The 27,827-nt window shown below is 27.9% G+C and overlaps 7 protein-coding genes across 13 annotated transcripts; 4 read left to right on the top strand and 3 right to left on the bottom strand.

Moving 5' to 3' along the window:
* The first annotated feature begins 233 nt into the window (after positions 1-233).
* LOC123268818 (centrosomal protein of 152 kDa) lies at positions 234-6,615 on the top strand. 2 transcript variants are annotated; one of them, XM_044734197.1, is made up of 6 exons: positions 234-781; positions 904-2,076; positions 2,153-2,212; positions 2,349-2,588; positions 2,909-5,326; positions 5,415-6,615. In XM_044734197.1, exons 1-6 carry the CDS (start codon positions 641-643, stop codon positions 5,628-5,630), a joined length of 4,248 nt encoding a protein of 1,415 aa, XP_044590132.1. In that variant the 5' UTR covers positions 234-640; the 3' UTR covers positions 5,631-6,615. The 2 variants fall into 2 exon arrangements, with proteins under 2 accessions (XP_044590132.1, XP_044590133.1); XM_044734198.1 differs by lacking the exon at positions 2,153-2,212 and having other exon boundaries at positions 239-781.
* Positions 6,616-7,669: 1,054 nt separating this feature from the next.
* Positions 7,670-10,929, top strand: LOC123269318 (BTB/POZ domain-containing protein KCTD5). Of its 2 annotated transcripts, XM_044734927.1 has the most exons (4): positions 7,670-7,932; positions 8,111-8,407; positions 9,262-9,390; positions 10,387-10,929. In XM_044734927.1, exons 1-4 carry the CDS (start codon positions 7,741-7,743, stop codon positions 10,414-10,416), a joined length of 648 nt encoding a protein of 215 aa, XP_044590862.1. In that variant the 5' UTR covers positions 7,670-7,740; the 3' UTR covers positions 10,417-10,929. The 2 variants fall into 2 exon arrangements, with proteins under 2 accessions (XP_044590862.1, XP_044590861.1); XM_044734926.1 differs by lacking the exon at positions 10,387-10,929 and having other exon boundaries at positions 9,262-9,516.
* Positions 10,930-12,839: 1,910 nt separating this feature from the next.
* Positions 12,840-14,110, bottom strand: LOC123269910 (ragulator complex protein LAMTOR2 homolog). The gene is made up of 4 exons (XM_044735822.1): positions 13,964-14,110; positions 13,780-13,904; positions 13,502-13,664; positions 12,840-13,020 (listed from the first exon to the last, which is right to left on the bottom strand). The coding sequence occupies exons 2-4, from the start codon at positions 13,845-13,847 to the stop codon at positions 12,871-12,873; spliced, it is 381 nt and encodes a 126-aa protein (XP_044591757.1). The 5' UTR covers positions 13,848-13,904; positions 13,964-14,110; the 3' UTR covers positions 12,840-12,870.
* Positions 14,111-14,245: 135 nt separating this feature from the next.
* On the top strand, positions 14,246-18,535 carry LOC123269909 (DCN1-like protein 4). Of its 4 annotated transcripts, none has more exons than XM_044735820.1 (6): positions 14,246-14,554; positions 15,202-15,562; positions 15,652-15,947; positions 16,596-16,962; positions 17,081-17,288; positions 17,397-18,535. In XM_044735820.1, the coding sequence occupies exons 2-6, from the start codon at positions 15,434-15,436 to the stop codon at positions 17,480-17,482; spliced, it is 1,086 nt and encodes a 361-aa protein (XP_044591755.1). In that variant the 5' UTR covers positions 14,246-14,554; positions 15,202-15,433; the 3' UTR covers positions 17,483-18,535. The 4 variants fall into 4 exon arrangements, with proteins under 4 accessions (XP_044591755.1, XP_044591752.1, XP_044591754.1 ...); XM_044735817.1 differs by having other exon boundaries at positions 14,246-14,564; XM_044735819.1 differs by lacking the exon at positions 14,246-14,554 and adding an exon at positions 14,841-14,926.
* A 209-nt stretch (positions 18,536-18,744) lies between these two features.
* On the bottom strand, positions 18,745-20,852 carry LOC123269908 (protein FRG1 homolog). Its single transcript, XM_044735816.1, has 5 exons — positions 20,683-20,852; positions 20,542-20,621; positions 19,733-20,025; positions 19,271-19,470; positions 18,745-19,183 (listed from the first exon to the last, which is right to left on the bottom strand). The coding sequence occupies exons 1-5, from the start codon at positions 20,739-20,741 to the stop codon at positions 19,036-19,038; spliced, it is 780 nt and encodes a 259-aa protein (XP_044591751.1). The 5' UTR covers positions 20,742-20,852; the 3' UTR covers positions 18,745-19,035.
* Positions 20,853-20,910: 58 nt separating this feature from the next.
* LOC123269906 (kelch-like protein 5) lies at positions 20,911-24,509 on the top strand. Of its 2 annotated transcripts, XM_044735814.1 has the most exons (8): positions 20,911-21,249; positions 21,552-21,713; positions 22,007-22,416; positions 22,708-23,122; positions 23,358-23,520; positions 23,610-23,822; positions 23,918-24,089; positions 24,228-24,509. In XM_044735814.1, the coding sequence occupies exons 1-8, from the start codon at positions 21,033-21,035 to the stop codon at positions 24,288-24,290; spliced, it is 1,815 nt and encodes a 604-aa protein (XP_044591749.1). In that variant the 5' UTR covers positions 20,911-21,032; the 3' UTR covers positions 24,291-24,509. The 2 variants fall into 2 exon arrangements, with proteins under 2 accessions (XP_044591749.1, XP_044591748.1); XM_044735813.1 differs by lacking the exon at positions 24,228-24,509 and having other exon boundaries at positions 23,918-24,170.
* Positions 23,837-26,795, bottom strand: LOC123269907 (protein phosphatase methylesterase 1). Its single transcript, XM_044735815.1, has 7 exons — positions 26,459-26,795; positions 26,180-26,372; positions 25,831-25,940; positions 25,510-25,743; positions 24,979-25,424; positions 24,667-24,894; positions 23,837-24,286 (listed from the first exon to the last, which is right to left on the bottom strand). The coding sequence occupies exons 1-6, from the start codon at positions 26,527-26,529 to the stop codon at positions 24,743-24,745; spliced, it is 1,206 nt and encodes a 401-aa protein (XP_044591750.1). The 5' UTR covers positions 26,530-26,795; the 3' UTR covers positions 23,837-24,286; positions 24,667-24,742.
* Between the last annotated feature and the right edge of the window lie 1,032 nt (positions 26,796-27,827).

Raw genomic sequence — 27,827 nt, 5'->3', positions numbered from 1 at the left:
GCAAGTTACTTTTTGAATCCCTTTACAATTATTACATTGGCTACATTTCCGTTCGGATCACTCAGATGACCCCAATAAAACCAATAAAACGAACCTCGCTGATACATGTCACGACATCTGTCGAAAAATAGGACAAAACGAAAATTCAACAGTGCTGCCAAGGAATTATATCAGAATTAATTTTTTTTGGGATTGTCAACAACCACCACACATATTCCCGCGCTCCTTCATTTTAACAACAACCAACATTACTAACACGCCGTTATTCCACACTATCTATATACCACTACTACCAATACGGGAGATATATACCTATAGATAATGCTCATTTGACTTTTCAAAGATTGTTTACAAGCAATCGTGAATACGGAGCATAAGCATTACAATATAAATAATTAATATAATTAATAAACCTAGACTGGTTAGACTAAAGAGTAACCTAAATAATAATAAATAATTAAAGTGTTGTGAGATAAAATGTATTAAGCGTCTCTCTCGATGATCTGCTGGCGCTGGATTGATTGTAACGCTTATAACGATAGTCATTTGGCAAGCCACTTGTTGCGTCTAGGTTATGGTGTCATAAACAATTGTTATGATTCCAAAAAAATTAATATTAAATTAATAATTAGTAATAATAATGCAAGATCGTGGTGTTGGGAGCATGGAAGCTCCTGGTATGAGCCTTTTCCAGGGCTCCGATAGCATTAAAATAAACTCCATTGTACACAGGCAAGAGGAGGATGAGGAACAGGAGGATTTGAAGCGACGTGATGAAGAGGTAACTTGATACATACTTTTTTTTTACCATATTTATTAACTTTAAATTTTGTAATTCACTTCTTTTCTTGATGAAATTTGATATTTTTAAAAGTTTTAACCTAACTTTGGTTTTTTTTTTAGATAAAAGATCTGTTGACAAACGCCTTCGAAGATTTGGACGAGGACGACGAAGTGAGCTCGGTAAACAGTAGCAATTTTCACGAGTCCCGAGATTTAGACCCAAATAATAGCAATAGCTTGATAAACAATCGGTCAAAAAATCAAATAAATAACGACAAGGCAGTTCCTACGCTGTCACATTATCAAAAAGAGTTTGGAATGTACACCTCTGATGGGAAAGCTAAGTATGCTATGAGTACGCCATATTATTCTGGTAAATCTAACTCCGAAATGCAGTGTGATTTTGACATGTACGGACAGATGGGAACGCCGCGTACTAGTAATAGAGACAATCATTCCCTAAATTCTATACCAGAAAACTCGTTTGAGTTGCCAAGAGCACCGAGTCTCACTAGTCCAATGACGTTTCCAAATGATTTGCGGGCGCAAATCAATGATGGATACACTTTTGTGGACAATTATCCGTCTAATTATGAAACTCCGTCGAATCATTTTGATACACAGAACGCTAAATACTCAAATAATGGATACTTAGAGACTTATGACAATAAAAATCCGTTAGAAAATATAAAAGAAGTTGGTAGTGGTGACCACGATGATAGTTCGGATCACTACAACCACTGTTATAAAACCAGCCCGAATGGGCGACCTGCGATCAGCAATGATACTAATGCTTATAAAACTGCTGAGTACAATAGTAAAGAACAGTTGGAGGTACTTTACTCGGTAAGAGTGCGTGAAATCGAACGACTGACTGAAGAAGTTCAACAACTCCAATTAGAAAAAGAGGAAGAGAAGAATCAACTATCAAGGAAGCTAGCACTAGCTCAGTCTGAGATTGAAAGATCCAATTTATCAAGGAACCAAGCGCAAAATGCGCTGATTGACGCTAAAGCCGAAATCGCTCAGCTTCAAGGGCAGATTGAAACTTTTAAGGAAAAAATAGCCGTGTTGGAGAAAACTAATAAAAATCTGAGTGATGAATTGAAGCAAGCAAAGAATTCAGTTGTTGATTTACAGCAGAAGATAGCAGTCTTGGAAAGAGTACAAAGTTTACAAGCTAACGATCGGACTCATGAAAAATTTTTGAAACAAACTCAAGAAAAACACAGTATTGAAATGAAAAATATGCAAACACAAATTGACTTGCTCACTGATAAACTTAATGAGAAGGTAATTAATTTCTTTATTTAATTTTTTTTAAATTAATATTTTACATGATTGTTTGTATTGACTAATTGTACATTAGTATGTAAATTATTTCGTTAACAAGCTGCCTATAATGGATTTGAATACTCAAGATCTATCGGCAAGTTTATATTAGTTGTTTGAAACGACTTGTGATTTTTTTTTTTTTTTTTTTTTTTCAATTGATCAAGTTTTTTGTAGATTTCTTTTAATTTCCTATCGATTAATGATTGTTGTTTATTTATTATTTTTACTAGGAATCATTGTACGTGAGTTTGGAGCATAAATTAGCGGAAGTAAGACGTGCACATGAAACATTAATGGTTGAGAAAGGTGACACGATGAATCGTTTATCGAAAGCTTTGGAAGAAAGTCAAGTTCAATGTCGTAATCTCATGGCTACTAATAATGCTCAAGAGATTATGCAATTGCAAAATCGTGTTAAAATTCTGACTGAAGAGAAAGAGGAAGTGCTGAAAACAGTTCAAGAATTGAAAGTAAGTATTTTTTATTTAAAATTTCATTATGTTAACGTTGGGCACTAATCTGTTTTATTTATTTTTTTTGTTTCTTTAAAATTTACGATAGCATGTTTTTCACTTCTAAAAAATATAATAATCACATGAATAATTTGATAATTAGTAGTGACAATTTATTCAATTGTGGTTATTATTTCTTTTTATTTTATTCTTAATTATAATATCACTTGTAGGTTGTCACAATAAATAAAAAATTAACAAGTGATAAAATAGTAATATTAATTAGTTAAAAGTACAAAACAAATTACTCATGCATTTTACTTATAAATAATTTTCAGCATAAGTTAGACGTTGCTAAAAGTGATGCCTTGCAATATGATTCACTATTGACGTCAACAATGGAGGAAGAATCAGATTCTATCAGGCAAATGAAGCTTGGCGAGCTGCATAATAAATCAAGAAACAAATCGGGTGAAGATATAATGAATAAATTAAGGGGTGAATTACAGAGATGTATCGCTGGTCAAGCAATAAAACGTAAGGAGATAACACGACTGGAAAATACATTATCACAAAAAGACAAAGAACTCGAAAAGGCTTGTGCGCGAGCTGATTCTTGCCAGCAAGAGGCAGCACGTTATGCCAAACGTGTTACTGATCTTGAACATGAACTTAAATCTTTCATCAGCGATCGCTCAATAAAAGTGACAAATCAAATTAGAAAGCTGACAGAAAATTTAACAGAAGTGCGGGAACAGAATGCGACGTTGATGCAAGAAAAAACAAAATTGCAAGAAAAGTTGGAGGAAACTTTGGCAAGTCAAGAGGAAACGATTCGTAAAATTCAACACGAGACTATGGCGCAGCAAGAGAAAGAAATGATTGGAGAGTTCAACAAAGAGTACCTGGAAATTCATGACAAAGCTGTTGAACGTGCCCGTCAAGAGGCACACCTTGAAATAGTGCAATTAACCGTGCAATTAGAGCAAACACAAAGAGAGCTTGATCGCGTTAAAGAATTGTACATAGAAGTTTGTGGAACAAAAGAACAATTGATCAATGAGCACAAAGAGGAAATAAAAACGCTCAGAGAGACTTATGCTAGTTTAGAATCCCAAAAACAAGAAATTGATTATGTTAAGCTAGAGCTTGAGGCACAAATAAAAATTACTCAGCGATTAACTCATGAAAGTAAGTCTTATAAAAAGAAAATAATTGAATTAGAGAAAGACTTGAGCTATGAACGGAAAAAGAAGGTTGAGTATACGCGAAAAATTCACGATGAAATTGAACGAGCGAAAGAAGAAGCACTCGCGGAACTACGAAATGCTCATCCTGAACGACAAATCAGCATCTTGTTACCAGATCATTGCTCTGAACACTCAGATAAAATATCCCAGCTAGAATCGGACTGTAAACGTCTAGAAGAAAAGCTTTCGAGTGCCGTTGAAGAACAGCAAAAAATGTCAGAATTGCAGAAAGATTTGGATGGAGCAAAAATAAAAATCGCCCAGATGGAAATCGCTCATGAAACGCTAAAACGAAAATATAGTAATATTGTTAATGAGAAAAATGATTTATTAGTAAAGTTATCAAGACGCGAGCACCAACTATCGGATTCTAAACATAATAATGATAATAAGGAGGCTAATCAAGCAAGTATATCAGCTAAAATAAATTTAGAAAATAATACGTTGAAGAGCTTGTGTGAGAATCTGATGAAGGATAAGATTGGGTATCAGACGAGGATCAGTGAACTAGAAAACCAGTTGGTGGACTGCAAAAATAAGATAATGTATTATGAAAACAACATAAGTAGGTCACATGAAAGCTTATCGAATACGCGTAATGACTTGGAAAAAGAATTGAATCAGTACAAAGAACTGGTGAGAAAGCTCACTGATCAATTGAATAACAGCAAAGACGGCCATAGAGAAGATATGGATGAGCAACGAGTCAAGCAATTAGAGCTCGAACTTCAAGAAAAAGAAGCTCAACTTCAACGGCTCAAAGATTTAGAAAAAATAAAAGAAGAAAGGGATAGTTTAATTACAAAATTAAAAAATCAAGCTAAACAATTTGAAGAATATGTTAAAAATCAAAAACAAATTTCTGCAGAATTAAATTTATCACCACGTAGTACTTTAGAAACTAATGATCTTCAGAGGATGCGTGAGATGTCTATAAAAACAGTACGCGAAGAGATGGAACAAAAGGTTGCTGAAGAGCTCCGAATGATCGAAGATCAGCATCGCGTTAAGGAAAGAACTATTGAAGAAAGATATAAAAATATTTTGTCGGAACTTAATTTAAAGTATGCGGAAAAGACGAAAGAGCTGGAAGCTATGAAAGAAGTTATGCTGACCGAAAAAATAAAATTACAATCTTCTTTTAAAGCTCAAGAGCAAATAGTAACTCAGATGATTGAGCAAAAAATTACCGAGTACAAACAAGAACTATTGGCGCGTAAATTGACTATTGAAAATTTACAAGCACAGTTAAGGCAAAAAGAACTTGATCATGAAGAAGCTAAGAATTCTATGGCGCAAATTATGTCTACTTGGGCGGCAGAAAATCAAGAAATGAAAGACAATAAAGCTAAAATGCAAGAGGAAATTAATAAATTAAAAGAAGCTGAAACAAAATTCACTGACGAGATCAATAGATTAAAGTTAAAAGAAAAAGAAATGAAAAATAGTATTGACACGATAAAACATAAATATCAATCAGCTAAAACCACTGCCCAAAATTATAAGGTAAACTAGTTTTTTTTTTTTTTTTTTGTAAGTATTTTGAGAAGTATAAATATGATTTTTTAAATATTTTTTTTTTTATTGTTTATAGGAGTATGCGGAACAAAAAGAGAAATTTTTAATGGGAGAGTGTAAACGTATTGAAGATGGTTATAAAAAAGCCATAAATCAAGTACAACAGAACGTAGATGAAATCGTTAGTACCCAAGAATTACAGATGAAAGAAAAACTAAAAGAACTTGAGAGTCAATATGAAGAAAAGTTGCGGCAGACGCGGCATAAAATCAAGTACAAAGATAAACGTTGAGGTATATTATATTAATTATAGTTATAAATACTATAGCTATGCAATACTAGATCTGTTTCCAGTGACTGCCTTTTTTTTCTCTCGATTCAGAAGAGGCTAGTTATTTTTTAATACAAAGCACTTTATCGTACAAGAATTATCTAATTATTATAATTACTATTATTATTATTATTATTATTATTATTATTATTATTATTATTATTATTATTATTACACTATTATAACAATATAATAAATTTTAAATAGTAGAATAATTGAGAACGAACAAAAAAAGCATTCTAAAATACTTTCGCAAGTTCATGTTGCTTTATTAAAAATTGTAATTCATTATCAAAATCAAAGTAATATTTAAAAGAAACTTGTATATAGAAAAAAGTTACAATTTTATTAGAGTCGTTGAATCGTTTTTAATATGTATTGTATTTTACATGACAAATTTTTATATTTGGCAATGTGGTTGCTATAAAAATGACAAATTTATGGGATCAATGAAGATAAAGTATTTTTAGTTTATCGCGACCACATTTAAAAATTTTTTAAGTAATTTGTTCTTATTATATTGTAAAAATCAATCGATGCTTGCCAAACTTTAAAAACTTTTTTATTCATATTAGTAATAATTTATATAAATAAATATAATTATAGATTTTTTATGTGTGAACATGACATTATGTAATTTTAGTAGTATTAATAGACATGAAAATTAAAAATATCAAAATTAAATTTACTAATAAACGAAAAATAAATTAACAAATCATAAATGATAATGTACAGTATTGCGCCAGATGTAATCTAAAAGAAAAAAAATGAATGAATCTCTATTTCCAATTGTAACAAAAAGACATTTTTACGCAGTAATTAAATAACAAAAAATCAATATATGATAAATAAATAAAATAAAATAATTGTAAGTGTATATCTTAAGGATTAACAATTGTATAAAGTTATAATTATTAATTTTTTTTTATTTTTCGAAATATAATTTCAGTACAATGTGCGAGTTTAAGCAGCCATACGGTAAAAAAGTAATAAAAATATCATAATATTAGCAGGACTGATAGGATACAACTAATATTATTACTAATAATTTAAAATATTATTTTACATTGTGTCACATTAAATTTTTTTTTTAATTCAATTCATCGTAACGTAGAATCTCATATATTTGTAATTTACAATAATCATTTCTTAGAAACAATATTATCAATTTCATAAGAAAAAAAAAACATATGAAACAGATGAAATTAAATCTAAAATCATCACTGGTTATAGAGTATTATTAATTATTAATTAGTCATGTATTTTTGTAACTAAAATATTAATTAATTTATTTTTTGTAATACAAATTTTATGTGACATTACATTGTGTTTATTTTTTATTTTATCCTATTGATTTTGAATAATAAAGCGATTTATATAATTATTTTTGTCCGAATTATAATATTCTTCCTGAATACATATTTACAAGTTATATAATGTTAAATATATAACTATCTTTAAAAACTGATTTTGAAAAAATCTTAAAAAATTCCTCTTTAATGTGTTTTTGTATTATTTTTACTTTTTTGCTACCTAATTTATAAACATAAAAATAAATTATCTGTTGAAAATTTGTAAAATATTAATGATATTGAAATTAGAAAACATATGTCAATTTTTTGAATTTTCATAACAACTAAATTGTTTTAAAAAAAATTTTAATAAAAAAATTGCACATCTAGAAATTGAAAAAAAATTACAAGTGCAAATTTTTTAAGAATATTTTTTTTTACAATTAATTTTTAATAAAAATCAATAATATTGTCTAATGTCTACTGATTTCAGTATCATACATTTTTATGTTATTAAAAAAAAAAAAAAATTGACAGTTCAAGATTAAGAAAATTTTATATTTATTCAACACAATAAGTCCATTGACCTTTTTTGTCAGTATTTCAAGTTGTCTATCGAAATGGTTTCAAGTATGAATCGATTGTACAGCAAGTCGATATCTAAAGTTATGAAATGATATATACTGGCAGTTAGTTGAATGTGTGTGTGTGTGCTATAGTCGAGTTCTGAGTTACTAGTGTGGAGTGTCGTTAGTGAAGTAAAGTAGTTAAATGCTAAAATGGCCGATTTCAACGATATAAATTCACACAGTATGACAGAAAATAATATTTCAAAACGTTGTAATAATCAATGGGTTCGTTTAAACGTCGGTGGGACGTATTTTTTAACAGCAAAAACAACATTAGCACGAGATCCAAATTCGTTTCTCTATCGACTATGTCAAGAGGACTCCGACCTCATTTCTGACCGGGTTAGTTTATATACACATTTATTTACTACCCGCGTAATTTTAAAATAAACCTTCTTTATTGTAATTAATCCTAGTATTATAATTATAATTATCATAAACTTATACAATTATCATTTACCTTGATATGTTTTGCATACAAGAATTAAATTATGTAAATCTATTTTCAATTTTTATTCAGGATGAAACGGGAGCTTATCTGATAGATAGGGATCCAACGTACTTCAGTCCAGTCTTAAATTACCTCCGTCATGGAAAGTTAGTGATAAATAAAGATCTCACTGAAGAAGGTGTACTCGAGGAGGCTGAGTTTTATAATATCACTGAATTAATAAGACTTGTTAATGAAAGAATTATTTTGAGAGACACACGACCGACTCGTGATTCAAAAAAACATGTTTATCGAGTATTACAGTGCCATGAAGATGAGATTACACAAATGGTATCCACCATGTCTGATGGTTGGAAATTTGAGCAGGTATTTTTATAGTTATATTGGATAAATATAAATATTAGCGTACAAATATTGTATATAGTCCAAAACCAACAGACACAAAAGTATTTCATTTTTTTTATTAATTTATCATTAAAAAATTTACAATTTTTACACAGAAACTAAAAAAAAATACTTTAATAAATATACAAAAAAATTACCTTAGTTTTTTTTTTTTGTAAAAATTGATTACAATCACAATTCAACAGTTTTTTATATTAGAAAATTTTTTTAAGTGTATAGAAAAGAGTTGTCATTATGTCACGTTTTTATTTAACTTGAGTAGCAATTTAACTTTTAACAACTGCGATAGAAACTTTAATTATTGACAGTACCTGTTATTGACACTTATTTTATTATTTACTAAAACTTCATCGATGTTTTTAAAAATGATAAGTACTTTAACAAAATTAGAACATATAGAATTGATAAAATTTAATGTTGGAAAAATTAATATACTAAAATTCACAAGCATCTGATATCTATTGTGTTTAGTATGGTGATAAATTGACCCATTATTGGTATTAAATAAATTTTAATGTCTAGCACACTTTTTACCCGATAATTGAATTTTGCCTTCGTAATTTTCTAATAATGTTAATCGATACTTTACTAACATAATAAAATTTTTTTCATTCAAATTGGACCTTTTAAAAAACTCAATCTTTAAAATTTTTTGAATAAACCATTTCTAAACTTTAAAAAAGTTTAGTTTCATGAATAAAAATGAAATATTATATTTAAATTGTTGGTAATTTAATTGAAAAAGCCATATTTCACTCAAATTCAGTAATAAAATTTATTTATTTTAATAATTCATTTTTTAAAATTATTTATAGCTAATTAATATTGGTTCACAATACAACTACGGAAATGAAGACCATGCTGAATTCTTATGTGTTGTAAGTCGCGAATATGGACCAAGTCAATTGACAAGTAAAGAGCAGGAATCCACCGATCGTGTAAAGGTACCGATATCTTATTCGCATTCTGCTCACGCCAGCCGAAATAGTCGTGAATAGGGTGTTATTTAAATTTTTTAATTATCATTAATCAGTACTATAATTTCAACTATTATTATGATTTATTATCATTATTAATTAATACAATTATAATTACTATTGTAGTAGTTATTTTAATAATCACTATTATGATTGATGTAATTATACATATTATTTGCTAATTAGTCTAATTTTATACTTATTTATTTTACACCGACGTAACAATCAATGATCATTTGAATGCATTAAATATCTATATTGTAGAAGTACTGCAGTATTATATATAGTATATATCATTTATTAATTTGAATTAAAGTCAATCAGAAGATATTAAGCCATGTATAATCTTTTGTGTTTTTAATTTAATAATTAATTTGTTTTTGTCAATAATACAAAATATTTCGTTGAAAATAATTTATTTTTTAATAGTGTGTATACTAATTTTGAGACATATTTATTTATAAATAGACCTGCATGAGCATGTCCCATTTATAATTTTATTTTGTGTGTAACTTTATTTTATGGTTATTTATAATCGCTATTTATTATTAAAATTATTGTAAAGCATGCTTTTTATTTGAGTAAATAAAGAATTTTTGTCTTTTTACTGGTTTGGTTACTTTCTATCCTTTATCCAGCATGGTTTTATTTATTGCATGTTTTATTTTTTACCATGGGAATTTTTTAAATTAAAGATATAAAGCTTTTGTTGTTAGTTGTAATCAATTAAGTGAAGTGCATAATGTAAATATAAAAAATAAAGCATATAATATTTTTGTGTTAAATTTTAATATTTGAAGGTGAGTTATTTGTGGTTTTCATTTATTAGCAATGGGTTTTACTTTTTGGTTGCTTCAGATCTAGTTACGTCGGTAAATTTTTTATTCGAAAAATAAATATTATTTATTTTAGTAATAAGTTTAATATTTTTATAAATTATAAAAATGAAATAATCCATTTTAGGTGTTGCAGCAAAAGGGTTCAAGAATGTAATCATTACATACTATGATTTCTTCCTCTGTCCAGTCCACTATTATTTTTTTTTAATATGATATGAAATAATTTAAATATTCGATCCGCTAATATATATAATATATATATTTCTAGTAATACATCTCTCTAGTTACGCGAAGACTGTTTTATGTTTTTCTTGTGATTAATTTTATTTACAATTAATAATCGTTACTCAATGATAATTTTTCTCGTTATTTATTTTTTATTGTCTATATATTAATATTAAAATAAAAAATAATAAAAATACGAGATAGATTAAAAAAAAAGCAAGTTATAAAAATCTTTGTCATTTAACATTTAGTAACAAGGACAATATCGATTTACACGAGTTAATAGGATGTAAATTTATACAAGCGAAATCGTGACGATCTATTAGGTTTAAAGCTAAGATAAAACATATTATTCGAAATTTAAAAATTTTCCGATAGATATTAAGAATAAAAATTTTGTACTAAATTATTGTAAAAAAAAAATTTAGAAAAAAAAAATTGAGATTTTTCTTTTAGTAAGTTTTTTGGCTTAAGAAATTAAACCACTAGCGCACTGCCGCCGTTTAAAAAATAAATAAATATTATAAATAATAATAATAATAATAATAATATATTTATAACAATAAATAAAATTATGTAAGATGCAAAAATATACAATTAAAATTTTATAATTAATAAGTTTAATAACTTAAATTTAAAAATAATGAAAAATGGCAATTTTAATAATAATTAAATTATGATGTTAAATCAAACATGATATATTCAAATATATATACATGTAAATATATTAAATAACACAAAAGTTCATAACAGTTTCATAAAAGAGGACCAAACTCCCATCACAATTAAATTACATTCTTGGAAGAAAAAAAAAAAAGAAAAAAATCAATTAGATTCTAACACCTTACCTCGATTTATTAATAATTAAATCAGATGATACTTAAGACGATGTTTTTGCAAGTAATTATTGACCATATTTAATATTTTAAAAAACAAATACTTAATTATTGTGATAAATGATGTAAATTTTCAATTATCACACACAACTGGCCTATATACAGAAATAATTGATAAATTTTCACATTTTACACTTTACCAATAAGCAAAAAAAATTATAAAAATATCTTTAATTATTAAATAAATAAATGAATATATTAATTAATAAATGTTAGATAATTATAATCATAAAAAAAAAACGAAGAAAATAAATAAAAGTAAAGGTGCTTGATAAGAACATGTTAATAAACGTAATTGATGAATTAATTAGTGCAATAATCTGGTTTCACTAAATTTATGTTAAAAATATCAAATAGCTCAATATTTGAATAATGAATAAAATAAAAATAACAATAATATTGAAATAGTAAGCATTGGCTTTGTAAACAATAAACATTAAATAACTATAATCTTGCATTAAAAAATGAATGAATATTTTAGATGTACATCATAGAAATATCATTTGAATATTTGTGAAAAAAATATTTGTACTTTGGTATAGACATTTATTAAAAAATAATCACATTCGTCAAATTATGAAATGTCTTACTATAAAATTAAATATTGAAATTAGACGTGATAATTGTATTTGTATATGTATAATTGCATCAAAAAATTAATAATGTATGAATTTTACAACAAGATACATTTTTACATAAATTTATTACAAGTTGAAGTAACAATCAGCACGATCAAAGAAATAACAAAAAGATTTTATACCAACTTTAAATTTATTAAATGAAAAGAGAAGTAAATAAATTATTAACAAGATATTTAAATAATTAAATATAAATACTCTACTTATACGTTGATTGAAACTGCACAAATAATATTTAAATATTTACTAAGGTCTTTATATATTTGACGTTACAATTTTTTTCTATTAACAAACATTTTTTTTTTTATATTTAAATTAATTAGTTAAATTATTAATAACTAAAATGTTAAATCTATAATTGTATTAAAGTAATTTTTTTTATTTATATACATTTTAAAGTAAAATATTAAAATTCTTTATGCTTGTAATTTTGTGATTGTATGTGAGATATTGATTTTCAAAGAAAATTTGACATTTTTTTATAATAAAAGTAATGACATGCTATTCTCATTAGAATTTCTAGAACTAAAAAATGAAAAGATTAATTATGTACATTTCTTTTGTATGAATTGTGATTTAATCTTAATAAAGACATTGTTGTACATCCTGACTTTAAAAATAATTGAATAATTTTATTATGAAATTGTAATTGCTATTAATAAAAATAATTGTCCGTTAGATTCTATCTATATATTATTTACTCAGAATGCTTGATATGACAATAACAGTTGAATATTATTTGTTTAGTAATATAATAACTTTATTTGTTATATACAGTTTCCAATTCAAAATATGTAAGAAATTCGTGATTTATTTAATCATTATTGTTATTATTATTAATTGATATAGTTATGGCATACTAGCTATAGTTTTAAGTGGTTGATCAAGATATTTAGCAAGAGCTTGAGCTTTTTCTCTTAACAGCCCAAACCCGACGTTTTCTCTCGCATAAAGACAAAGTAATAAATTTGCAACTTCTGTTATAACAACTTTCCCTTCCTGTAACAATAAAAAATATTACATTATTCACAACTTTACATCGTCAAAGTAAAAATTTTGATAGCACTGAAATCAGCAGACATCAGAAAATTTTTTAAATTTTTATTACAAATAAATTATTAAAAAAAACATTCTTAAAAAACTTGCACTTGCAATTTTTTTTTTCAATTTCTAGATGTAGAATTTTTTTATTGAAATTTTTTTTAAACAATTTAGTTATGAAAATTCAGAAAAATTGACACATGTTAATTTCATTATAATAATTTTATAACACTAAAGTTAGCTAACATTTTTAATTTTTTTTCATTTATTAAACTATAACTAAAAAATGGTTTTTAAAAACTGCACTTATAGTTTTTCAAATTTTTTACAAATGCAAATTTTTCTTTATTTTTTTGTAATAATTTTTCAATTAAAAAAAATTCTAAAAATTTTTAGATGTCGGCTAACTTAATTTTCATAATAATTTTTTAAATAATACCTGACAATCCATCAAGACAAACTGTAATTCGTCTTCTTTAAAAGCATTCCGTCCATTTTTCTCGTACGCAGACCAAATATTACTCGTTATGGCAGCGGTTACTCTAGCGTCCTTATCACCATACCCACTATAAGCCAAAAGACCACCATCTCTGCTGAGTAATCTGCAAAAATGAATCATTTTTGTTATTGACTTCCAGCATTCCAAAATTTCAGATCCTTCAAAAATAAAAAACTACCGATCTTGAGTAAATAAGATTAAATAAACTATCAACTTACAAAGTATTTTCAACACCACCAGTATTAGCTTGACTTAAAACTTGCATCAAAGCTTTTGGCTTCAACATTTTGCTGTTGTATAAATCTCTCAGGTTAGAATAAAAATTAATATTTCACATTCGCAACTAAAAAATGAAATTTAATTTTAAATATTTGTTACAATTTTTTTATGCATTACAATTACCTCTATATAATAATTCCAACATCAGTTTTAAATTACTCTTTGTATTATCTGTCAATCAGCATTCAGAAAAAACATCTGTGACCTGTCATTTTTTTGCGAGGCGTAAAAAAAATATTGACGGCCCTTTTGACATATTTTGACAGAAGAAATTACTCTTATCAATGACCATCAACAAGAAAATTTATTTTATCTATAAAAAAATTTCAATTCAATGTTTATAAAAGCACCACCAGCAAAGATGGCAGTACCTGTTTATAACTTGATCACATCGTGTTTAGTCGTGTCGTGAGCGATCTGTACCCTAGACCGAGGTTATTGAAATCACCTCACACTCTTTGGCATTAAGGCAAAAGAGTAGCAAACACACTGTAAAATACTTATATATATATAGTGATATATAAAGTGACTTATTGTTGTGCGTTTATTTTACCTACAATCAGTTTTAGTAGTCTAAATTATTTATTAATTTCTTACTGATAAACAAAGTATTCAAGCCATGAGATTGGTGCGTTTGTGATAGTTAGCAAAAATACTGCCACTGAGATACCCACATACATATAAAAAAAAATATATATAATAATTCTGTGAAAGGTAATCGAAGGTGCGTGGGTTTTTTTTCGTCCAAGCGTTTGACAAAAATTCTGCACACACACACACACACATATATATATATATATACATATGTAGATATATATATGTATATATATATATATATATATATATGTAGCGTATTTAAGTACTTTTTGTTTATAGATTGATTTCGACCCCCAACAGCCCGTTTATTTGTCCGTCTCATTAGAACAATCATAAATTATCCGTTATCCGTCAATTATATACTTATATATATGTATATAAAAATTGTTTTTTTAATATCAAACGTTTAATTTCCTGCCCGAAGTTATTCAACCTTGTTACGGTCGCTCTTTACTCGTCTATTCCTCGGTTAAAGCCTTGCACAATTAGGTATTGCCGAGTAATTTTTTTCATATTGCTTAAATATACATTTACGCATCTATGTGTTTATATATATATATATATATATATATAGCATATATATACATATATATATATATATATATATATATATATATATATATATATATATATATATATATATATATATATTAGTGCTTACTACACATTTATGCTTACATTAAATATACGCAAATAATTTTGTCATCTGTTTTGTGTTTAACTTTTTTTTATACATTTTTACTCATTGATAATTTTTATTGTAGAGCGAAAGCAATCAATCGTTTGTGTACGTGAGGAGGATTCATCGGGCTTTGTGTACGTAAAAAACTGCAACAAAAATTTTTTATAACAAATAAATTTTAAACGTCTGAAGAAATTATAATTATTTATACTTATAATTAGTGACGTTTATAGTAAAAATAAAAACAGAAAATAAATTAAAAAAAAAAAAGCAACCCTTTAATAAGTTATTAAAAGATTATTGGAGATGTATTGATGAACTTAACCTCTTCCTTGTTGAACGTGGGAGCGACCCAGAATAATCGTGATATCTATTACGAGACTGAATATATTACTGATAAATTTGGTTTGTGTAACTTATCAAATTCTCAGCAATATTACGAGGTAATTTTTATTTTTATTAATAATTTGTGTTAATCAATTGTTACCAATGATATTGATTGACTTTATTGTATTGATACTCTGTAAAATAGCGAGAATCGTGGGAAGAAGAAGAAGAAAGAGAACACGTTGCATCGGCCCGAGAACATAATCCAGCATTACTCGGCAGATTGATATCAAGACGCCGAATAAAAGAGGAGCCGAACGACTCAAGGAGGATCAGTAAGGACAAGAGATTAGTTATTAGAGAAGGAGGGATGCCTCGCAGCAAGCGCCGAGCGCCCTCCAGTACAAACCATCATCATCACGCGTCTACTGATATGTCACCAAGTGCCCATGAGGACGGTATGCCCAGACATCCCTCCAAGAGGCTGCGTCACACATCAAAGTAATTATATTTTTGTTTTTTTTTTACATAATGTGATTTTATTGACAACGGATAAAGTGATATGACCGTTGTGCTTGTTATTTAGAAAACTTTTTTAGAAATTTTTATACGAACAATTGATAACAAAATGGCCTTGATAATCTTATTTATTATTTGCAACGTCAATATTTTGATAAAATGTTGGTAGACATTTTTCCTTAGTTATTCTTTGGATGCACCCACTGATTCTTAGTAGATATAGAGAACGAAAGTTTAAAAATAGACGATCCACAGTTTTAGCTTACCCTTCCTTGCTATTAGAGTTAATTTTGTTAGTCCAATTCTCAATCTTAAACTTTTGAGTATTTATTTTTGTTTTGTAACAAATTTTTTTTTTTAATTTCAATTGAGGAAACTTAAAATCCTATCATTTTTATTTTTTAATTACGTGTCAGCGATACTTGGTTTAATTAAATTAATTTTTAATTTTTAAGTGAACAAGATAAATATTTGTACAGTTTGACAGTGTATGGAAGACGACGGGTCTGTTAATACCTATAAACGATTGAATAATAAATAGTTTTTGTTTTATATTATATTTATATAGTTATTTTTTTAGCTTGGTAACAGAGATTAATTTTTTTTTTTTTTTTTTTTTTTTTTTCACAGTGCCAGAAGATACACAAAAACAGAAGATGTTCCAGCGGCATCGTCATTTGTCCAGAAACGTTGCATTGCATGGTTTAGAGAGTACACACCTGCAGATGATCCTGATACCCTAGGTCCTGATGGAATGGAAAAATTTTGTGAGGACATAGCTGTCGAACCAGAAAATGTAGTGATGCTTGTACTTGCGTATAAAATGAACGCCCGTCAAATGGGATTTTTCACACTCAACGAGTGGCTTAAGGGATTATCAGAGTTGCAATGTGATACCATTCATAAATTACAGCAAAAACTTGAATATTTGAGAAGTCTTCTCAACGAACCACACACGTTTAAAGGAATTTATAGATACGCTTATGATTTCGCTAGAGTATGTATTTTATTGTTTGTTAAAAATTAATAAGAAATTACTCATGACAAAATGAGAGTTCATTACTTTAACTTGAACTATGACAAATCAATTGAAATGATTTTTTTTTATTCTTAAGGATAAAGATCAACGTAGCATGGACATGGAAACAGCTCGAGTAATGCTTCAATTATTATTGGGAAAACATTGGCCATTATTTTCACAATTCGCGCAATTTTTAGATCAATCCAAGTACAAAGTAATCAATAAAGATCAGTGGTGCAACATTTTGGAGTTTTCACGAACTATTAATCATGATTTATCGAATTATGATTTAGATGGAGCGTGTAAGTTTATTTAAATAATTTAAAAAAAAATTTTTCAACCGATTCAATGGATTATAAAACCAGTTATTATTTATCTAAAACGGTAGTTACGAGTAAATTATTTTTTAGGGCCAGTAATGCTCGATGAATTTGTTGAGTGGTTAAAAATTCAACGGGGAGAAGGAACCTCGTCGATGGGAGTTCGAGGCAGCTGAAATATTACATCAAAATTAACTTATATTTTACGAAAAACACCCGCCTAACTTAATTACAACAATTTATCTCTCTCTTTTAATCAATACTTTGTTAATTAAACCGATAATTATTAATACTTTTGTCCTTAAGAAAAACAATAAGTTGATACACTCGCTGATAAAATAATTATTCTTAGTAATTAGTTCAATTCTTCGTTTTTATGTCTTAATAATACTTGTAGCGTAATTTCATTTGCATATAAAACTTTTTAAAACCGAAACTTAAATGGAAAATATTTTTGGCCGAATAGTTAGTTAGTTAGTTAGTTAGTTAGTTAACATAATAACAATATTAATTAAATAAATCATTATTATAATTAAAAATAATAATAAGAATTATAATAATAATTATCATCATTATTTACAATAGCTGATAGCTTATTTAAACGACTTTGAATGTCGCCGTGTACTTTACATGTAGTTGTGCTTAGAAATTCGATTGTTTATATAACTAAATATTTATTACTGATGTAAACAAAATGTAAATTTTTTATCTGATCATTTTTACCGCCGCTAATAATTTATTAACTGCACTGAGTCTACTTGTAGAAATGTAAAAAAGGAAAAGAATTTAAGATGAGCAGACCCGTCCAACTAAATTTTCTCAGTGACATTATCAAACTTTGACAATATTCACTTAAAGCACTTGAAAAACTATAACTATCACGTAAGTTGGATGGATAGGAATTATTAATTAATAATATTAATCATAATAGTTATAATATAGACAGATAAAATCAAGAAATCGCTCGATTTTGAGCACAATCATGTAAATAACGGCGTATTTATCGATAATTGATCGATTTCAGTAGCGTTAGTACACGGAATTGATCATAAATATAATTTAAAAAATGGTAAATCAAGTAATTAAAACTGAAAATAAAGTTTTAAGTGCAACTTGCGCAGGTTTTAAAGGCCTATCGCCGGTATTTCAATTTTAAAATTTTAAAGACCCATTTAATGTGGATTTTGAAATAAATTAATACTATTTTTGTTCGTGATTATTTTATCTAATTTATTATTGTTTAATTGCTTTTGGCCCCACTATGTTTCAATTAAAATTGTAAAAAAAAAGTTAAAATAAGTAATCAATGCGTGGTAAAATATTTTAATGAATTATTTAAGCTTATAGCTAACTTTTAATATTAAATTAAAATGCAATCAACTCTTATGAATATATATTATCACAAGAACTGATTTTTTATAAAAAAGAAAAGAAAAGAATGGAAAGAAAGAAAAAAAATTTAATTAATAATCATAAATCACTATTTGCTCAATTAATTTTACGATGTTGCGTTTCATTTACATTAAAACTCATTACGCATTATTGTATTAAGAATTACGGACAATTTTTTATGTCATTGTTTATTTAGCCGTAAATTAGAGAAAAAAAAAACTAATTCACAATTTTGATTAAAATAAAATTAAGTGCCAATATTATGTGAAAAATAACTCCGTATTTTTGTTAAATTAATTATCTGATTGACAAATCATTTAGTTATTGTAATTATTTTTTATTTACAATATCTGTCTGCTTTCATTTTACTTCTTCTGTCGAGTAAAGTTTCGTGTAAAATTCCTTCAGCTTTTGCAGTCGCTAATTTGCTTCGATCTTCGGTGTTTATCCTTAGTTTTTTATCTTGGAATTTTTGAAACTTTCGGCTAAAAATCAAAGAAAAAATAATCAAATAAAAATGAATTATCATGTGTAAATAATTAAATTATTAATTCAAAGTAATTAATACATACACATAATTAACTTCAACTTCAGTAAGTGATCCTTGTTCTTCAATAGGTATACCTTTGGTGGGGTCATCTATTCGTTGGACCATACTTCTCAAACAAACATATTCTTGTGGTCCAGCTGTTTTGCTGTTACAAATTACATCGTCTTCTTCAGTCACTGACATAAAACAGCTATTATTACCTAAAATTGCTAGTTTTCCATCCTGAAATCATTAAATAAATATCATTACAAATAATTGGACGTGAAAAAAAAAATAAATACGTCATTATATTGGTAATTTTTAAATTTGTTTAAAACTCCTTACATAGACATGAAGAAATAAAATAAAAATTATACAAAATGAAAAAATAGTTAATTTAAAAAAAAAAAAAAAACACTCAGTAGTTAAAAATATAGTTATTTTAATATAGTGTAAATGTCTATAATAGAAGAATAACTGAACAAATTAAAATAATTATAATTACTTGGAAAACAGGCTCCCATTGTTCCATCGCACCAACAGCATCATTCCTTCCTATAACAACTCCTCTTTTATCAATCCCAACGTATTTTCCATAACCAGACTTGAGGGCTATTTTATTTTCATTTACTGGAAATGCAGTGAGGATTTCTTCCGGAGACGGTCCATCACCTTCGTCATGTGGAGCTCCCAAAGTGAATAATCCATTGTCTAACGCTTTTATGTAAGTATGGTTACCGAATTCTATAGCAACTGTTCCAGTGATTTCAGAAAATGAATTCACCTTCCACCAACCACCTGAAAGAATTATTATATTATTATTATTATTTATTTATTTATTAAGGCCATGGAGTCAAGACTTCTTGCGGTTATCCAAAGTAAATACAAAATTTTTACACAATAGTATAAAACAATATTAAACAAAATATAATGAATAATTATTAAATGACATTAGCTATAACGTTCCATCATAAATCCACTCCAAAGACCATTACAAAACACTCTCTTCACTCAACATAAACTCATAACGGGCTTGACGGAAAGTTTAAAAATCAGGCTGTGACGTATAGTGATCAGGTAACCGATTCCATGCTCTGACTGCACTAACGATGAAAGATTTATCATATTTCGTACTATGACAACTCGGCAACTCAGGATAGTCCTGACGCACATCACCCCTTCGGAGACGAGGCTCGCGAGTACGTAAGACATTGCCAATAATTGTCTTTTGATTTGAATACAAAGATCATAGGTTATCTTTTTTTTTAAATATTTTATTATAAATATAAAACGTTCAATTAATTTAATTTTTACCATGTTGAGGAGCATCGTTTTCAGCAACTTTAGTTTCTTCATCCTTGTTATCTTGTTTTTTTTGCTTCCGTTTTTTGGACCTAAATAAACAAATCAGTGTTACAGTAAATAAACAATTACAATATTTAAAAAAATTCGTACTTTGTTTTTTCTCCTTTGAGTTTAAGTTTTCCTACACGCACTTTATTATATTCAGACATTTTTTAGTAAATAATGTAATATTTATAATTTTTAAAATACTCCACTTTCTTGTAAACACCTCAGTACTTTAGTGTGTGAAATTATTTATTCGTATGTATATTTTTGTGTAGAAGTAAATTAATGGAAACATTTTTAGTTCTAACACGAACGTTAGATGGCTAACTGTCATGCAAGGATAATGACAGGTGTGAAATAGTTGATGTACTGTCAAATTCCAAAACATCGATAACAAGAAATAAAATTTCTACATATTTTTAGTAAACAAAGTTTGCGGTCAGATAATTAAAGACATGAAGAGTTCCGAAATGAGTAAAGTTGAGGAAGAGGTACTCACATTACTGAAAAAAGATGCTACAACTAGTGAACAGAGTATTTCTAGCTTAATGTCCAGTGCTTCAACAATCCAAGATGAAAATTTCCGGGTGGCTAAGCACGCAGAGATAAGTTTAAAATGCATGGAAAATTATTTGCATAAGCAACAGCTTACTGATATTGTTTTAATTGCCGGTAATTATTATATTAAATACATATCAATATTCTAATTAGCAAATTGTCTAACTCCATTTTAGAGAATCTTCTATTTGTACGAAAAAATAATTAGTTCAAAATTTATTATCATTTTAAAAAACAATTTAATATAATAGAGGTATAATATTTTGGTTTGGATCATTCAAATAATTACGATCAGACTAGAGTTACATCAACATGTTAAAAAATCATCCTCTTAAAAAAAAAAAAAGAAGTTAGACCAATTGCAAATTAGATATTTTATTTTAATATTGTATTTCAAACATGATTTTTTTATGTAGGTGACAAACGTTTCTCAGCGCATCGACTAGTGCTTAGTGCTAGCTCGGAATACTTTGCTGCAATGTTTACTAGCTCGTTACGAGAATCGAATCAAAATGAAATAGAACTGAAAAAAGTTGACCCTGATGCTCTATGGGCTTTGATTCAATATTGTTATACAGGTAATATTTTTAAAATTACTAACAAGGTGTCACGTTTGAATATCTATTAAATATATTGCCAATTTATACATTTTTTAATATGATACTAAAATTGAGATACATCTAATAATTTTTAGAATTTTTTTAATTGCAATTTTTTTCAAATAATTTTCTAAACCTAGTTTATTTTTCAAGAAAAATCAAAAAATTATCAAGTGTGTGCTAATTTCAGTATCATGTTTTTAATTTGATATTCAAACATTTAACTTAATTTTTTTTTAATTAGTAACATGATACATTATTTTTTTTTTTAGGAATCATAGAATTGCGAGAAGAGAGCGTAGAAACTCTTTTAGCAACGGCTAATTTATTGCAAATAGATGCTGTCGTGAAAGCTTGTTGTCAATTTTTAATAAAACAGCTTCATCCTAGCAATTGTCTGGGCATACGTATGTTTGCTGATACTCAGAGTTGTGGACATTTGTTGAATGTCGCTCACAATTATGCAACCGTACACTTTATGGAAGTAATGAAGAACCATGAGTTTTTCTTATTGTCTGCTGACGACGTTGCTAAGCTATTAGAATCCGATGACTTGAACATTCCAGATGAAGAAATTGTATTTCAGGCGTTGATAAGTTGGCTTCAATATGATTTGGATAATCGGCGTAAAGATGCTGGTAGACTTTTAGGATTAGTGCGATTACCTTTACTGTCACCTATTGTAAGTTTATTTAATATATTAACTATGCATTCATGGTTCACATATCTTCATAATTATGTTACTGAAGTTCAAATACATCTGTTAATTTTTTTGATTTTCATTAAAAATTAATTAAAAAAAAAAAAAAACATTTTTTTTTAATTTTCCAGATGTAGAATTTTTTTATTAAAATTTTTTGATAATAATCAAGTTATAAAAATCCAAAAAGCTGACAGATGTCTTGGAATTTCAGTATCATTCATGATTACGCATTTGTAATTTAATTTATTCAATTATTATAAATGTTTATAGTTTATAGCTGATCACATAGATGAAAACGAGATATTTAAAAATGAACGACGAGCTCATGAATTGGTAATGGAAGCTCTAAAGTATCATTTACTACCTGAACGTCGTCCTCTACTTCAGTCATGCCGTACACGACCCCGTAAAGCCACCGTAGGACAATTGTTAGCAGTCGGCGGAATGGACGATCACAAAGGTGCAACGTCAATAGACGCATTTTCTCCTTGTGATAACACTTGGAAAAATTTAGCAAGCATGAATGGCCGTCGTTTGCAATTCGGAGCAGCTGTAGTCGAATCTAAGCTGATTATCGTAGGTGGTCGTGATGGTTTAAAGACTTTAGACAGTGTTGAGAGATTAGACTTTTCAACGCTTAAGTGGAGTAGACTACCACCAATGAATACTCATCGTCACGGGCTAGGTAAGTTTTATTATTTATAATTATTTAAAACAAATTATATCTTATTTTTCAATCATCAATAAATCAGGAAAAATTTAATAAAAAATAATTTATACTGTTCATTAAATTTTATTTATTGCTTATATTTACAGTTATACACTAACATTATTATAAAATAAGAGCAATATTACATAGGAGTAAATTAAAAATACGGAAAATAATTATTTTGTTGGATAACATGATTTTTTAAAAATAGGTGTAGCTATACTTGGAGGACCTTTGTATGCTGTCGGTGGTCATGATGGATGGGGTTTTTTGCAGACAGCAGAGAGATGGGATCCCAATACTCAAGAGTGGAGTTTGATTGCTCCAATGCCACAAGCAAGATCTACTGTTGGAGTAGCAGTTCTTAATGATAAGTACGTTTATGCATAAGAATATTTTTTCTAATAATTATATCGTTGAACGGATAAATTTGACAATTGTATACGTTTTTTTTTTAATATAGATTATATGCTGTGGGTGGAAGAGACACTAATTCATGCCTAAATACAGTAGACTGTTATGATCCTCATACCAACAAATGGACAAGGTGCGCACCAATGTTCAAACGAAGAGGAGGTGTAGGTGTTGGAGTGGCTAATGGTTGTATTTATGCTCTCGGTGGTTACGATGTTGCTGCCAAAGGTTCTAATGCTTGTCGTTATGATAGTGTTGAGAGGTAAAAGTCATTAATATGTGCAATATTTTTTATTTAGTAATTTCCTGTATATTCCAGATATTTTAATTAACTATATATGCCTTTATCTGTTGCAGGTATGACCCTAAAACTGATACTTGGACGATGGTTGCTCCAATGAGTGTTGCTCGCGATGCCGTCGGTGTCTGTCTACTGGGTGATCAATTATTTGCAGTTGGAGGCTACGACGGACAGCAATATCTCACTCTTGTCGAGACTTATGATCCGATTCTTAATGAATGGCATCAGGTACACACCTTTAGCTTTATATTATTTCAAGCTACATTAATATCTAATTATTATTACTTAGCTCTTAATTTATTTGCTTAGCTTATTTTTATTGATGATAAGTATTGACGGGATTTTAATATTGTCATTATTTATTAGGTATCGCCGCTCAGAACTGGAAGAGCAGGACCTTGTGTTATTCTCAAAGATCCCATCGGCTAAAATAATATATTATTTAATTATTAATAAATTATTTGTTAGTACCTTAATTTTGTAATACTACAAAATTTTTTTTCTTTAATCAGTATTTTTAAGAGACAAATTATTTAAATTATATCTGACTTTAATATGTATGTAAGACTGAATTTATTTTGAAGCCCATGCTTGTTAAAATAATTAGTTTTTATTGAGTATTGTATTATACTGTTTTTTTTTGTCTTTTTTAGAAATGCATGTGTATTTTAATATTTACGTACTATTTAAGGCGTACTGTATCGGAAAACATTGTAATATCGATTCTTTATTTTATATCTATTTTTATATAATGGCTGCTGATATAATAAAAAATTATCATAAATAAATCCATAAAAGTACAAACCTTTTGTGTATAATATTTACACGCATATAAACGCCCATAAATTTATAAATATTTAAATATTTATTACAGTAAGTGATTAATATGCTGGAAATACACGATGGAAATCTGATGCTGGCTCGGCAAATTTATTTCGAACCATAAACGTTGCTATCGCTTCGGCAACTTTATCTGGAACGTCTTCGTGAACTGCGTGTCCGCAAGCAGGTAGCACTTGCATTTGAAATTTACCTACAAAGAATATTTGTTATTACGTTATGAATGATTACTTAAATAAATGTAACTAAAATAAAAAACATTAGTTTTAAGAAGTACCTTGCATTTGTCCTACAGTGAGTTCACGATCTAATCTATCAATTCCAGCTAACAGCAACAATTTTGGAGCAGGAGCATTTAAAAATGCCGTTGACAAGCCTTTGAACCAACCGCTCCAGTGATTTTCAGTTTTCGATAAGTTTATTCTCCAACTATACTTTTTATTTTGCGTTGTAAAATCTTTCGTTGCCGTGGGTAATTTATGTTTCTTTTCATCATCATCTTCACCATGATCATCATGATGATCATCGCCAACAACTTCATCTTCGTGTATTACATCATCGCGTTCGATTGTAACTGATAAATTTTCAGTGGAATGAGCAACCGATGATGCCAATGCTTCTTTAATATCGTGAGTTGCAAGTTTATTTGTTTCATTGTTTTTTATCTGCCCTGGAACTGATACTTTAGCTGATTCAATGTTCCGTATTTGCCCACTCCGTACACTAAAAGTAAAAAAAATCAAAGGATAATTTAATTATTTTACAAAAATAAAAAACTAAAAATAATAAATTTAATGAAATTACAAACCACCACTCGATAGCTTGTGAGATTGACCCAAAACTAGTTGGCCTTGACCTCAGAAAACTTTGCATCGATGTCAAGGCATCCATAGCTGTGCCTTCAACCACATCGATCACAGTTAATCCAGCCAAGTTTTCTATATGTTCAGCTGCTCGAACCGCTACAGCACCACCCATACTATGCCCAACCAATATAACTGGGTTGTTTTCTGTTACTTGTTTTATAACAGCTGCAACATCCCTGATAATTTAAATATAATAGTAATTAAGAATTTTTATCCAAATACACTTGGTTAAATAATTATGACAATTAGAATAACAATATTACATTGCTAATGTATCTGCTGATAAATTTTCGTCATCTGTTGTGTGAGTATCACCATGACCTCGCAAATCCATCGCTAATACTCGGCAAATTATCATCGATGTTATAGATTTCTGTAACATGAATATTTATTAATTAAATGTCTTGATAACTTTAGATTATTATTAATAAATTCATTTATGTTATGTCACTGATTTTTCGAAAAGCAGTCATTATAAAAACTTATTGTTATTTTAAAATTACTGCTAACGAAGTAGTAATCGAATTATAAATAATAAATATTCAACAATCATTTATTATTTCCGTATTTAAAAGATTAATATTTTGATAACATTATATGTAAAAAAATTACAGTAAATTCTGCCCAAGTTAGAGCACTGTAACCACCACCGTGCAATAATACAAGAGTTGGTCCCTCATTTCCTTTTGTATAAATATGAAATGTATTCTCTCCAATTACAACATCTTTCGATTCATCAAAAAAGGGGGTCCATTCTACGGGGTCGTAGTCCCGCTTTCGTTGTAGTGCTCTTGCTTTACATGATCTATAAAAAAAAAAAAAAACAATCAAAATCTTGAATTAATCCTACGATCATAATTTTAATAAATGAACTTTTTTTTATTTACTAACTTTGATGAAGTAAAATCTATTCCAGAAGGTGGAAGTTTTGATTTCAAAACTGATTTTTGTAAAGCCGACATTATTATTATTATTAATGACAAATACCTGTATTAGTTTGCACTCAAATTATGAATTGAACCAAAATATATTTATAAAAAATTATAACACATTTTTTTAACAATAGTGAATAATATTTTGCCGATGCAATCAATTATTGAGTTATCAATAATATGGACATAATTATTTATGTACTTAAATCTTAAATTGTTGGTTCCTAACTAATGTCGTCTCTTTCTCCAGTTAGCGTGTATACTATATATAATATATAGTGTGCGTAGTATCCACAGTCTCGAGCTCAGATGTCCCCACTTGCAACAACTGTTATTTGTGTGAAAAATTTTGGTAAACGACATCAAGTTACAATTCGACTCGGCCCCGGCTAAAGACTATCTCTCCCGATAGGATCACTTCCTGAAGGTTCCCCTCTCACCATAAGTAATTATTCTCCAATGCGAGTTCTGGAAGTTCTGGATGCACAATAAAACACATAAGTTTTCGTATACATTTAAATCACCCGCTAAATTTCCTGATTCTGATACGTCATACAAGACTAAGAGTAGGATAATATCCAGAACCTTTATCCTAGACGTATCCTGGAACTTTTAGATAGACCGTAACTGTAAGGATTAAGAGTCAAATTTTTCCTGGGAAAGACTGGCTATCAGGAGTGTATTACCAAATTCCATCACTCTCATCATCAACGTTGCCAGGTTGTTGTTTCGGTGATGATTTTCAGATGATTCTGAAGTTTGAGTGACATAATACTAAAATTAGCCGACGTTTTTAATTTTTTTTTTTTTTTTTTTTTTTTTTTTTTTTTCATTTATTTAATTAGAACTAAAAAATATTTTTAAAAAATTGCACTTATAGTTTTTCAACTTCTTTACAAATGAAAACTTTTTTTTATTTTTTTGTAGTAATTTTTTCAAAAAAAAAAAAATAAAATTTTTTATATGAAATATATGAAAATTTTATATAGCAGATATTTTACGATTTTGTTTATTAAAAAAAAATAAAAAATGCAAAGTGACTGCTAATTTTAATATCATTAATTTTTTTAAATTTACAATTGTGACAAATTGTAGCAATAATAAAATTGGAAAAAAATTTTCACAAGTAGAAATTGTAAAAAAAGATAAGTGCAATTTTTAAAAAATAATTTTTTAGAGCTCTACCTCCAAGTACCAGTTATACATCGCAGTAATTTTATCCAGTATTCCAAAATTTTCGTATTCTGGACGAGATTTTTCTCAATTCTTTAAATAATGGACTAATGTCATAAAAATTAAGTTAGCCGACATCTAAAAATTTTTAGATT

The sequence above is a fragment of the Cotesia glomerata genome, linkage group LG7 (assembly GCF_020080835.1).
Source record: "Cotesia glomerata isolate CgM1 linkage group LG7, MPM_Cglom_v2.3, whole genome shotgun sequence".
Lineage (NCBI taxonomy): Eukaryota > Metazoa > Arthropoda > Insecta > Hymenoptera > Braconidae > Cotesia > Cotesia glomerata.
The sequence above is the reverse complement of the archived record's forward strand: the minus strand, read 5'-3'. Positions and strand labels throughout refer to the sequence as shown.

What these genes read in the sequence shown, in the direction of transcription:
- LOC123268818 (XM_044734197.1), top strand. Translation starts at nt 641, where the DNA reads ATGCAAGATCGTGGTGTTGGGAGCATGGAAGCTCCTGGTATGAGCCTT. An exon ending in TGAATACTCAAGATCTATCG is followed by an intron (nt 2,213 to 2,348) that starts GCAAGTTTATAT and finishes TATTTTTACTAG; the next exon opens with GAATCATTGTACGTGAGTTT. An exon ending in CCACTGCCCAAAATTATAAG is followed by an intron (nt 5,327 to 5,414) that starts GTAAACTAGTTT and finishes TATTGTTTATAG; the next exon opens with GAGTATGCGGAACAAAAAGA.
- LOC123269318 (XM_044734926.1), top strand. Translation starts at nt 7,741, where the DNA reads ATGGCCGATTTCAACGATATAAATTCACACAGTATGACAGAAAATAAT. An exon ending in CCGACCTCATTTCTGACCGG is followed by an intron (nt 7,933 to 8,110) that starts GTTAGTTTATAT and finishes ATTTTTATTCAG; the next exon opens with GATGAAACGGGAGCTTATCT. An exon ending in ATGGTTGGAAATTTGAGCAG is followed by an intron (nt 8,408 to 9,261) that starts GTATTTTTATAG and finishes AATTATTTATAG; the next exon opens with CTAATTAATATTGGTTCACA.
- LOC123269910 (XM_044735822.1), bottom strand. Translation starts at nt 13,847, where the DNA reads ATGTTGAAGCCAAAAGCTTTGATGCAAGTTTTAAGTCAAGCTAATACT. An exon ending in GGTGGTGTTGAAAATACTTT is followed by an intron (nt 13,665 to 13,779) that starts GTAAGTTGATAG and finishes TCATTTTTGCAG; the next exon opens with ATTACTCAGCAGAGATGGTG. An exon ending in TTGTCTTGATGGATTGTCAG is followed by an intron (nt 13,021 to 13,501) that starts GTATTATTTAAA and finishes TTATTGTTACAG; the next exon opens with GAAGGGAAAGTTGTTATAAC.
- LOC123269907 (XM_044735815.1), bottom strand. Translation starts at nt 26,529, where the DNA reads ATGTCGGCTTTACAAAAATCAGTTTTGAAATCAAAACTTCCACCTTCT. An exon ending in TAACTTGGGCAGAATTTACT is followed by an intron (nt 25,941 to 26,179) that starts GTAATTTTTTTA and finishes TTCATGTTACAG; the next exon opens with AAATCTATAACATCGATGAT. An exon ending in TCACAAGCTATCGAGTGGTG is followed by an intron (nt 25,425 to 25,509) that starts GTTTGTAATTTC and finishes TTTTACTTTTAG; the next exon opens with TGTACGGAGTGGGCAAATAC.
- LOC123269906 (XM_044735813.1), top strand. Translation starts at nt 21,033, where the DNA reads ATGAAGAGTTCCGAAATGAGTAAAGTTGAGGAAGAGGTACTCACATTA. An exon ending in GATTCAATATTGTTATACAG is followed by an intron (nt 21,714 to 22,006) that starts GTAATATTTTTA and finishes TTTTTTTTTTAG; the next exon opens with GAATCATAGAATTGCGAGAA. An exon ending in CGTTATGATAGTGTTGAGAG is followed by an intron (nt 23,823 to 23,917) that starts GTAAAAGTCATT and finishes TATCTGTTGCAG; the next exon opens with GTATGACCCTAAAACTGATA.
- LOC123269909 (XM_044735820.1), top strand. Translation starts at nt 15,434, where the DNA reads ATGAACTTAACCTCTTCCTTGTTGAACGTGGGAGCGACCCAGAATAAT. An exon ending in AGGCTGCGTCACACATCAAA is followed by an intron (nt 15,948 to 16,595) that starts GTAATTATATTT and finishes TTTTTTTCACAG; the next exon opens with TGCCAGAAGATACACAAAAA. An exon ending in ACGCTTATGATTTCGCTAGA is followed by an intron (nt 16,963 to 17,080) that starts GTATGTATTTTA and finishes TTTATTCTTAAG; the next exon opens with GATAAAGATCAACGTAGCAT.
- LOC123269908 (XM_044735816.1), bottom strand. Translation starts at nt 20,741, where the DNA reads ATGTCTGAATATAATAAAGTGCGTGTAGGAAAACTTAAACTCAAAGGA. An exon ending in AAACGATGCTCCTCAACATG is followed by an intron (nt 20,026 to 20,541) that starts GTAAAAATTAAA and finishes TAATTCTTTCAG; the next exon opens with GTGGTTGGTGGAAGGTGAAT. An exon ending in GAAGTTGAAGTTAATTATGT is followed by an intron (nt 19,184 to 19,270) that starts GTATGTATTAAT and finishes TTTGATTTTTAG; the next exon opens with CCGAAAGTTTCAAAAATTCC.